Below are 10,746 nucleotides of genomic sequence, written 5' to 3'. Positions count from 1 at the left end.
GTAGGCAAAGTCCCTGCAAAATGAGAGGTGTTTCCATCCCAATATTAAAAGTTTGCTCTGAACATACTAGGAAATAGTTAACCCGTCTGTGGTGGTTTGATTCAGATGTCCCCCATAAACTTGTGTTTTCTGAATGCTAGATCCCCAGCTGGGAGCAATTTAGGAATTGGGAGCCTCCTGGAGGGAGTGCATTGTTTGGGGTGGGCTTATGAGTATCATAGCCAGCTTCCCCTTGCCAGTGTTTGGCACTCTCTCCTGCTGTTTTTGTCCACCTGATGTTGGCCAGGAGGTGATGTCCAGCCTCTGCTCATGCCATCGTTTTCCCCTGGCATCATGGAGCTTCCCCTCAAGTCTGTAAGCCAAAATAAGCCCTCTCTTCCCACAGGCTGCTCTTGGTTGGGTGTTTTCCGCCCGCAATGTGAAGGTGACTGTAACACCATCATTTGAATTGAAGTTGATTTTGTTAACTTGAACTAGACATGGCTGTGACAGCTGGAGGAGGCCTTTGGCTCTTCCTATGCAGGTTTCTGTGTGATGAACTTTTATCAAACACAAATCTTTGTTTTTGTTTTGTTTTTTTTAAGAAATGTATTGGAGAGAGAAAGAAAAAGAGAATGGGTGTGCCAGGGACTCTAGGCATTGCAAACAGACTCCAGATGCATGTACCACTTTGTGCATCTGGCATATGTGGATTCTGGGGAATCGAACCTGGGTTCTTAGGCCTCATAGGCAAGTGCCTTACCTGCTAAGCCACCTCTCCAGCTTGAACACGAATGTTTGAACCAACCATATACATCCATATATGTTATACAACACAGGGCAGGGCTGGCAGTCAGCATTTTGACCAATGTCTAAGCAGTTTCCTTCACGTCAAGTTTCTTATTTGTAAGTACAGAAGTCATCATACATATTTTCCAGGGCTTTCAGGCCTCAAGTATTAATGTTAGATTGATAATATCCTCCATTTCACAGGAAATACCACAGTATCATCTGCAAATGGTCATGATGAAACATGGGGGAACTGTTACGCAGACCCCTTTAATCCCAGCACTCCGAAGGCAGAGGTAGGAGGATCCTGTGAGTTTGAGACTACGTAGTGAATTCTACGTTAGGGTGGGCGACAGCCTTTGAAACCCTACCTTGAAAAATAAAAACAAACCGAAAAATGTGGTGGTATAATTTTCCCTTTTAGATCAGTTTCTTTAAGTAACATGGCTGTAGGTTGAGAGAACATTTCTGCTCAGGTAAAGTCAAGACAGTTGAGTTCTTAAATCTTTCTGTTCCTCATAAGGTTGGGTCGCACGTTCAAGAAGAGCCAGTTTTGATGTTCGATGATGTTTTCTCCAATGGAGACAAATAGTATACTTTTTCCTTTCCTTGAGTCAGACAGAGGAATTAAAGACTCCGAGCTGTATGTTAAATACCTAGCAGTGCATACAAAGGAAGTCAAATTTTTCTAGGACTACCATCGAGCTTCAATCACATTTCAGACACCGCCAACTGCCATTGTTAAGAAACCATCATTTACTTTAGAAGGGGAGTATCTGTGGACCTAATTAGAAAACTGAAATTAAACAGTTCTTTGTCCCTCTTGAATTTCCGTACATATAGAAAGTGATTAGTTACTCCTTCATTACCGGTAGGATTACATCCAATATTTGCCAATGTAATTTATTAAAACAAGACCTTTTGTCTTTCCCCGGGATCCTTTTAATAATTAATATTGAACGACAACTCTGAAAGAAAGCTCTTTTTTGCTCCAACAGTGTTTATTCTTCCACTTCTGGGCAATTAATACTGAGCCTGGGCGGGACGTGGAAAACTGATTTAGGGTTAAGTCTCCAATGTCCAGAAGGTCTAACTGGGGGGGGGGGGCTATGTGCACTCCCCGCACCGACGGTCAGCTCCGGCGGGGCAAGGGCCTTTTGTTCGCCGCCGATGCCCCGGGCGGCTGAGCCCTGCGGAGGCCGCGGGGACAGGCTCCCCCGCCCGGGACTGGCCTTCCACGCCCGTCCGGCCGGACGCTCCCGACGCGCGTGCGGCTCTCGGCCCACCACCCGCCGCCCGGGGAATATCCGGCGATGGGCCACCCGGCCTTCCTTCCTTCCTCCCTTGCTTCCTTCCCGCGGAGGAAGGAGCGCGGCGCGAGGCGTGGGAGCCCGGGCGCACTTCCTGTCCGGCCGCGCGCCCGCGCCGCCGCCGCCTCCTCCTCCTCCTCCTCCGCGCCCTGCTCCCGGCGCGCGCGGGACGCCGCGTTCCGACCCGGCCCGGCCATGCAGCCCGGCGCGGCGCGGGACGAAGCGGACCTGGGCCACCCGCCCTGAGGCCACCGCCCCGGCGACCCGAGGGTTAAGCGTGCAGGGGGGGCGGGGCTTACGGGCGTGCGCGCGCCGAGCGCGGTCTGGGCCGGGAGGGGGCGTGGCCTTCGAGGGGAAGGGGGCGTGGCCCAGGGACGTGCGCGCGCGGCCTGGCCCGGGAGGGGGCGTAGCCTTCGAGGGGAAGGGGGCGTGGCCCAGGGACGTGCGCGCGCCGAGTGCGGTCTGGGCCCTGGAGGGGGCGTGGCCGTCGGAGGAAGGGGGCGGGGCCCAGAAGTTGTTCCGCGCTCGGCCGCGGGGCGGGCGGGCAGGCGGGCTGGCGGACGGGCGGGGGCCGGAGAAGTTTGCGCTGCGGCAGCCGAGCGACGGTGCGGGCCCCGCCGGCCGTGCGCGCCCGCTGCCATGGCTTTCCGTCGGAGGACGAAAAGTTACCCGCTCTTCAGCCAGGAGTTCGTCATCCACAACCATGCGGACATCGGCTTCTGCTTGGTGCTCTGCGTCCTCATCGGGCTTATGTTCGAGGTGAGAGAGGCGCGCCGGGGTGGCGGGCAGGTCCATCTCTCGTGCGCCGCCGGGTCGGTGCCCGGTTCCGGGGAACCTCACTCATCTGAGCTGCAGCGCGCCCGGCTGCCCTGCACGTTCATCTGCGGCGTTGTGCGCTGTCCCCGGGTCAGCCCGCACAGCACCCCCAGCCCCCTTGCCATTCCTAGGCTGTGCCATTCTCTGTCGCCCCTCTCCACCCCCTTGGGTACCCACTGTATCCTGCAGCGCCCTGGACTGTCCCGAAACCCAAGCCTGGCCTCGAACGACCCCCTGCGGCTGCCACCCTGTCCCGACGCGTGGGGTTTCCTTTCTGGCATCCGGGAGGCGAGCTGGGAGACTCCCAGACCCGCAGTTATTGCACAACCCCTCTCCTCCCAAGTGGGGGCCGCTGGTTTTTCTGGACCCTTCCAGTGGCCAGGGAGCCTGGCCCAGTTCCACCTCTGGTTTCATGGGCGTTCTGCATCCTCACCTCTGGATGTGCTCCAGGTATTCACATGTGGCCCTGGCTCCACCCCAGCGAGAGCCTTTCCGAGACCTTTTTCTATAGCCCGCAGGGCTAGTTTTCAGTTCCCCTTTGTCGCTGTGAGACCGTTCCTTTCGATCCACGCGAGGTGGACCCGGAGCCTCATCCTCGTAACCGGGACAAGGAGGGGTAACCCTTTGTTTTTAGAGAATGGGTAGTTCCTCTTGTAGTTGCAAAAGGCGGGGGACAGAATGGGACCCCACACCCACCGTGTCGCACCGGTGTAGGCCTCAGAGCAGCGTAATCCACCCAGGGGTCAGAACCCAGAGGGCTGATGGGAAGGAGCCCCTATCCTACAAGAGTGAGAAGCAGTGCGATGTGCAAAAGTGCAGAGGACTGGAGGAAAGAGAGTATGGGTGTGCTGTGGTGTATCTTGTCTCAAGAGTGTGATAGTAAGTAAGTAAGTGACACTCCCCTTGCTCTCACCGCAGCTGTCTCCCGGTTACTCTGAATAAGTAAGCTCCCTTGTTCTCCCTTCTCGGTTAGGGTTGTTTATCTGCAATCTGAGGGATGTTAGGAAGCTGTAACCATTTAAGAGCTTCCTAGAGGTGGAAGATTCCTAGAGCGGCTCATTTCTTCTTCGGTGTCTCTCTCTGTTTGGGTTCCCAGATTCCTTCCTTTCTCTTGATGACCCGAGGGGAGGGGGAGTTCCTAACTTGGCTGGTGGAACTGCCTCCCAGCTGGTGCCATTTCTTGGAGTGGCCAGGTCAGGGTTTGATGTGTGAACATGCCTTCTGCCAGGCTGCGGGGTGTGCAAGAGAGAAACTGGAGACCGGGATTGGTGTCTACACCGTTTTGGTAGTGCTGGGTCAGTTCACATACCCCTGCCACGCCAACCGTCAGTGTCCCGTCCCCCCCCCCCCCCCGCTCTCCCTTGGGTTTTGGATAGGGTTGTGTCCCACTGCAGCCTCAGTTTCCCCATCGTTGAAGTTGCTAAAACCTATCTTCCTCACAGGGTGATTATAAAAGAGATTATGAGAGTAACAAAAGCCTACCTTTCCTACTGGCGAGAAAGCAAGTTTCTTGCTCCCAGACTCCTGGCCTTATTTAATAGCCTAATGAGAAAGCGGAGGACTTGTCTTGCCCAGCCAGTTTCCCTGTGTCGATTTGCTGTCCTCCATTCTGATTTCTAAGCGGTTTCCCAGGGCATGGCCTGACTCTTGAGCTGCACCGTGCAGCTGGCCAGCACGTATGGCTCTTGCATACTCTGTGGTGGCCTGCTGCATCTGTAGAATTTGCTAAGGTGTTGGGTGCTACATGCCTTAGCTTGGTGCAGAAAAAGCTGCCTGCTATGTTCTGCAGCTCCTTCCCTGCCTGACTGTAATCTTGGGGAGAGTTCTCAGATTCAGTGTCCGCTGAGAAGTGATGGGAACTGTTACTCCTGGTACCTGATGGAAGAGAAAGGGCCAAGGTACGAAGACATCTGCTCACCGTCTTAGCAGTGCACTGGCGGGTATGGAAAGGGGTTGATGGAAGTGTCAGCCGACTCCCCTTCCCACCACCCACACCTCTTTCTGTCCTACCTTAACTCCACAGGACCTGCTTAACAGGATTGTGGTTCTTTGCAGGTCTGGGAGGAAGAAGGATTTGCCCCAAATGTGGGAAAGATTCTTGTTCTGGGCCCATAATAGATAGACGGTTACTGTCTCTTTACATCTACTGACTCTGTGTAGAGATAGGTGTGTGAGTGTGTGTGTGTGTGTGTGTGTGTGTGTGCGCGCGCGCGCGTGCACATGTGTCTGTCAGTGGGAATGGAATTCTGTTGTCCTTACCAGATGAGAGCAGAAACTGTGAGGACCTCAGAGAAACCATTCCGAGCATCTTCACACTTGGAGTAAGAGGAGGAGGAGCTTGGGAGATGGGGACTGAGAAGGCACCTCCAAACCGGGTACTGCCTAGGGTCTTCTGTGGGGCTGGGGGTGGTGTTAGTGTTGGTGAGTGTTTACCGCAGTGCCTATGGTGGGGAGTTTTCCTAGAAGCGAGAACAGGGTGCTGGGGAGTAGGGAGAAAGGCCCTTGGGTCCCTGAGCCTCAGTGTCAGGCCAGGCTGGGGTTCCTTCATTCAGAAGCTGAGCCGGGAAAACTCAATTATCATTTTTCCCACAGAGAATGACTCTTGGTCACTCCTCCCCCTGGGGTCCCCTGCCCTGCCTCTGCCAGTGTGCTTGCTGCTCCTTGTGCCCCCAATGAGCCCACACCCTAGCAAACAGCAGCCCTGCCCTTGCCTTGCGTGCCACCCCTGCGGAACCCGGGGTCTTCAGTTTCCCTCTCAGGAACCCCAGGGCCTCAGTCCTGTGCCTTCAGGGAGATGTGGACGCCAAATTCCTTCCCCTGGGAACACTTCCTTTCGGGAACACATGAAAGGCTGTCTGGCCCCTGTTGCCTAATACAACATGCGTACACTTTTGGTGTAGTTTTTGCTCGTCTTATTTCCAAGGTGTGGGAAGCTTCCCCCCCACCCCCAACTCGGGGGTTTCTACCCGCTTCTATAGGGGCTGCCTGGAGTGGAGCTGTTCTGTGCAGTGGCTGCACTTGGCTAAAAAAATGTCAGGAATGTGGAACTTCATTCTCCCCCCCTCCTTTCCATCTCTTTTCTTAACTGCTTTGAGAGAGGTGGCACGGGAGGGGTGTTTTTCTCCACAGCTTGGTCCTTTGGTCCTGTCTTAGGTGGAGTGGGGCTTGCTGGCTCTTCTTCGGGGTGCGGTGTGGGCTGACAGTGTGGGGAGGGGTGGCGTATGTGTCGGATCTGGAAGCAGCCTCCCCCCTCCCTTCCCTTTCTGTGCCACGTTTCCAACCAAAACCGGCAGGGGAAGAAGAAAACTCTTCCATGAGCAAACAGGGAACGAGAAAAACAGGGTGCCTGGAAGAGAGGCAGCGGGTTTTATACTACCTTTAAAATGTCATTTTTGAGACAGGCACTTTTTGTTTGTTTGTTTGTTCAGTTTCTGCAGCTGCAAAGAAATGTTTGTGAAATTGTGAGCCTGCCATTCGTAGGTTTGGCGTTTGGTTTCTGTTTGGTCTGTGATGACTTAAGGGTTCAGGACTCAGGAGTTTGGGACAGTGGCTGGTGTTTCAGCTGTCCCGGAGGCAGGTATGACAAGTCTTCCTTTTCTCCAGGAACTGTATTCTTCCCTGTTCCTAACATCATGATTGACTTGTCAGCATGAAATGTTTGCAGCACATAAAATGGGAGCCCGTTGCATGTGTCATAGGCATTAGGACAAGGAGTCTGTGGCACCAGTTCACGTCCTCCTGGACATACCTGCAGGCACAGAGCCACTCGGACACACCTGTAGCCGTCAAAACCTGCAGCCAGGCTTCTCTGGTCCTGCCTCTTCAGCAGTGCGAAACACTTCTTTTTCTTTTTCTTGTCTTGCTTTCTTTCTTTTTCAAGGCAGGGTCTCACTCTAGCCCAGGCTGACCTGGAATTCACTGTGTAGTCTCAGGGTGGCCTTGAACTCATGGTGATCCTCCTCCTTCTGCCTTCCCCCCGAGTGCTGGGATTAAAGGTGCGCACCACCACGCCTGGCATAAATGCTTCTTTTTCTATTGTGTTAATAGAAAGGATGTAAATAGAACCTACAAACCCTGCGGGTGCTGGTTGTCTTTCTTTGACTTAACTTCTAAAGCACTTTTGAAGAATTCACCTTGCCAGCTTTGACAGTTCCTGTTTATGCACCTACCTGTTTAGTGGGGGACGCAGTCTATCACCTGTTCCAGAGAAGGTGGCTCGAGGAAACCTAGAAGGGTCACTTACTCTTTTGAGTGCCTTGTTTGGTTGGATAACTGCATGCAGGGCTTAGTGATTTGAGCAACAGAACAGAAATTTGGAGCTAGAGTTTCTCTTCTCTTGATTAGACCTCCAGTGTAACCCTATCCTATGGGATGTAAGGGCATGTTCATTACTCTTTGTTTTCCTCCTTTGGCAAAACTGTGATCTCCAGGGGGTTGGAGAGATGGCTCAACAGTTAAAGGCACTTGCTTGCAAAGCCTAACGTTCCTAGTTCGATTCACCAGTACCCGCATAAAGCTAGAAGTACAGAAGTGGCACATGCATCTGGAGTTTGATTGCAGTTGCAAGAGACCATGGCGTGCTTTTCCTCTCTCTCCCCCTCTGCATGCAACTAAATAAAAATGCTTTGGGGCTGGAGAGATGGCTTAGTGGTTAAGGTGCTTACCTGCCGAGTCTGAGGACCCAGGTTCAACTCCCAAGTATCCATGTAAGCAAGATACACAAGGTAGCACATGCATCTGGAATTCATTTGCAGTGGCTGGAAGCCTTGACATGCACATTCTGTCTCTATCTGCCTCTTCCTCTCACCCCCCAATAAATAAATAAAATATTTAAAATTTTTAAAAATACATAAAATTATTTTTAAAAGTGTGGGGGTGCTGGGTGTGGTGGCACACGCCTTCAATCCCAGCACTCAGGAGGCAGAGGTAGGAGGATCGTCGAGTTTGAGGCCACCCTGAGACTACACAGTTAATTCCAGGTCAGCCTGGGTCACAGTGAGATCCTATCTTGAGCCTCCCCCCCAAAAAGTGTGGGGGCTGGAGAGATGGCTTAATGGTTCAGGCTCTTGCCTGAAAAGCCTAAGGACCCAGGTTCAGTTCCCTAGTACCCACATAAGCCAGATGCACAAGGTGGCGCATGTGTATGGAATTCATTTTGCAGTGGCTAGAGACCCTGGTGTGCCCATTCTCTATGTCTGCCTCTTTCTCTCTTGCAAATAAATATTTTTTTTTAAGTGTGACATACAGAAAGATGGCATTGGTCAGGTGGTGAGTTTGTGAATGGTAAGTGCAGGATGGAGACTAATACGTGCCCAGATACTCAGCCCTGTGGCTGCCACATGGTGCTTCTTTGATGCCCTCTGCAGCCCCACTGGTGACTGTCGTCCCGGCTTGTTGGGTATGCGAGTCCTCCTTCCACCCTTGGTTAGCTCCTGGGGCGCCCTGGCTGTATTGCACTTGAGAGGTGACTGGTTCCCCCCCCCCGCCCCAAGTTCTCCAGCATCACCATTATTCCAGATGGGTCAATCACTGACGCAGTCCAGTCCAGTCCTTCTTTCCTCCAGGGATCCTTGTGGTATGGCTGCTCCGAACCACATCTTAACAGAGCACAGGCTGTGGGTACCAGGTGTGTGTGTTGGGGGGAAGGGGGGCCTCCTGGTACTGCTGTTATCAAGCTCTTTGGAGACGTAAAGACCACGAGGAGGCCGCCCAGCAGGCGAAATCGGTGCCACCTCTCTTCACTTGCTCTGTCTGTCGTCTGGATCCCCAGTGGCTCGTTTCTCAGAGGCACTATCTAGACTGGTCACAACAGAGCGCCTTCAGCCTGGCTGTTTGTAGAATAACATGTGTTGCTATGGTGAAAGCTTCCCTCTGGCAGGCACGAACTCCTTTTTTGATCTGCTTCTTCGTGGACAGGGGCCCCAGAAATCACTCCGTGGCATAGCTGACGTACCTCCAATTCCCACCCTGATAAGTGAGGAAGCCAGAGGTCTGATAAGAGCAGCTTAGAGTTCCCAAATGACAGGAGTACTTTCTAATCATCAAGGGTCCTATTAGCTGGGTTTGGTGGGAAACTCTCCGATACTATCTCTCTCCCTTCTTACCCAGCGCTGTGTATCTGGTATCCATTGGTACCTAATGGTTTAAGAAAGAAAGGGGGAAGGGCAGGAGACCAGCACATCCACTAACAGGGCTCCGGAACAGCCTTCTTATTTCACGGGCAGGCTTTATCTTTTGCACATTCAGTTGCTTTGCGCTAATTTACCTCCACAGTCTTGAATGTCCTGCAGTGGAGGGGAACCAAACCTAACTTAGTCACGGCTGGTTAATGTTGTGAGTTAACTGTGATTTAAAGACCTTTGCAAGGGATTTTTCTGCACAGCTTCCCTTGCTTTTCAGCACAGGAAATGTGCCTGCCTACATTGTGAGTTGATGGGGGGTGGGCACCAAGGTCTCTGCGTCCTCTAGTGAGTGGGGAGCTCAGGTTAGGCGAGGGAACTTTTCAGCTTTTCAGCTCTTAACCACAGAGCCACGTTGCCTCTTGATGTCTTCTCTCATTTGTCCGGAGGGGTTGGCAGCATTTTATATCTATGAACTGCTTTTACTGGCCTCACCCTGTAATCAGGATGGTTTACGGGGCTTGTCAAACTCATCCAAAGCCTGGCTTCTAGAGGAGAGATTTGGCCAAGGACCATCCACTCCATATTAAGCGTCGGAGCCAAAATAAAAAGTCAGCAACGTCTGGCTCATATTTAGGGCTCAGTCCTGATGCTTCCACGAATGGGGCCTCTGGAATGCATGTTGCCACAGGCTGCTTTATCTGTCTTTGAGTGGCATCTGTTTACTACCTGGAAGTAACGTCTGTGGGTCATGGTTCCACTTGGAGGCTTTTCTGCTTGAAATGACCATTGAAACTTGCATTTGTCTGAAAGAAACTAAAGAGAGTGACCCAAATGTGTATGTCTGCTTCATGTGAACACAGGCGAATGAGCAGAAGCTTTCCTGACCGCTGAAGTTACTGCCTGCCATTACCTCATCTGTGTAAGATGAAGGGCTTCTGGTTGTCCATGTGCATTGACCTTATCATCAAGCTAATACTGTGATCATAGCTCAAAGGCGATCTTTCCTATCTCGGGTTCAAGACCTTAGGTGGTAACCTAAAAAGTTATCGACTGTCTCTGCCTCCCAGGTTCGTCTGTGCCACCAAAGGGCTTGGGAGATTTGCTCAGTACAGTAAAGTGAATTTTTTGTCATACCTGGGGCTACATCACTTTTATCTCCATACCACACATTTTCTATACCTCTATCTTGAATTTTAGGCTGTTTCGATATCAGTCTGTGTATAGATGTCTTCTCATTTATTGATTGAGTCTTTTTAACATATTTTTTTTTATCTGAGAGAGAAAGAGAGAATGGGCATGCCTCTAGCCACTGCAAACAAACTCAAGATGCATATGGCACCTTGTGCATCTGTCTTTTTATGGGTACTGGGGAATCAAACCTGGGTTCTTAGGCTTTGCAGGCAAACACCTTAACCAGTAATCCATCTCTCCAGCCCCTAATTAAGTCTTTTAAAGAACCATACACTCGGGCTAGAGAGATGGTTCAGCATTAAGGCTCTTGCTGCAAAGCCTAAGGACCTGAATTTGATTTCCCAGTACCCATGTGAAGCCAGATGCCCATGGTGGCACATGCATCTGGAGTTCATTTGCAGTGGCTAGAGGCCCTGGTGTGCCCATTCTCCTCACCCCCTTGCCTCCTTCTCTCTCAAATAAATAAAATAAAAATATTTTAAAGAGCCATAGCTTCATTTATTTGGCAGCTGTTTATGGAGTGCCCAAGTACCTGCTGT

General features: G+C 51.8%; 1 protein-coding gene across 2 annotated transcripts in view; it reads left to right on the top strand.

The window, feature by feature from the left end:
• Positions 1–2,677: 2,677 nt before the first annotated feature.
• Positions 2,678–10,746, top strand: part of Tram2 (translocation associated membrane protein 2) — a 91,552-nt gene continuing 83,483 nt past the window's right edge. Inside the window, exon 1 of one of the 2 annotated variants that reach the window (XM_004649445.2) lies at positions 2,678–2,837. In XM_004649445.2, coding sequence (XP_004649502.1) covers positions 2,718–2,837 — 120 coding nt within the window. In that variant the 5' untranslated portion in view covers positions 2,678–2,717. Of the gene's footprint in view, positions 2,838–5,224; positions 5,270–10,746 lie in introns of those variants that run through there. The other variant, XM_045156261.1, reaches the window with a different exon arrangement.

Source organism: Jaculus jaculus, chromosome 8 (assembly GCF_020740685.1).
Source record: "Jaculus jaculus isolate mJacJac1 chromosome 8, mJacJac1.mat.Y.cur, whole genome shotgun sequence".
Classification (NCBI taxonomy): Eukaryota; Metazoa; Chordata; class Mammalia; order Rodentia; family Dipodidae; genus Jaculus; species Jaculus jaculus.
The sequence above is the reverse complement of the archived record's forward strand: the minus strand, read 5'-3'. Positions and strand labels throughout refer to the sequence as shown.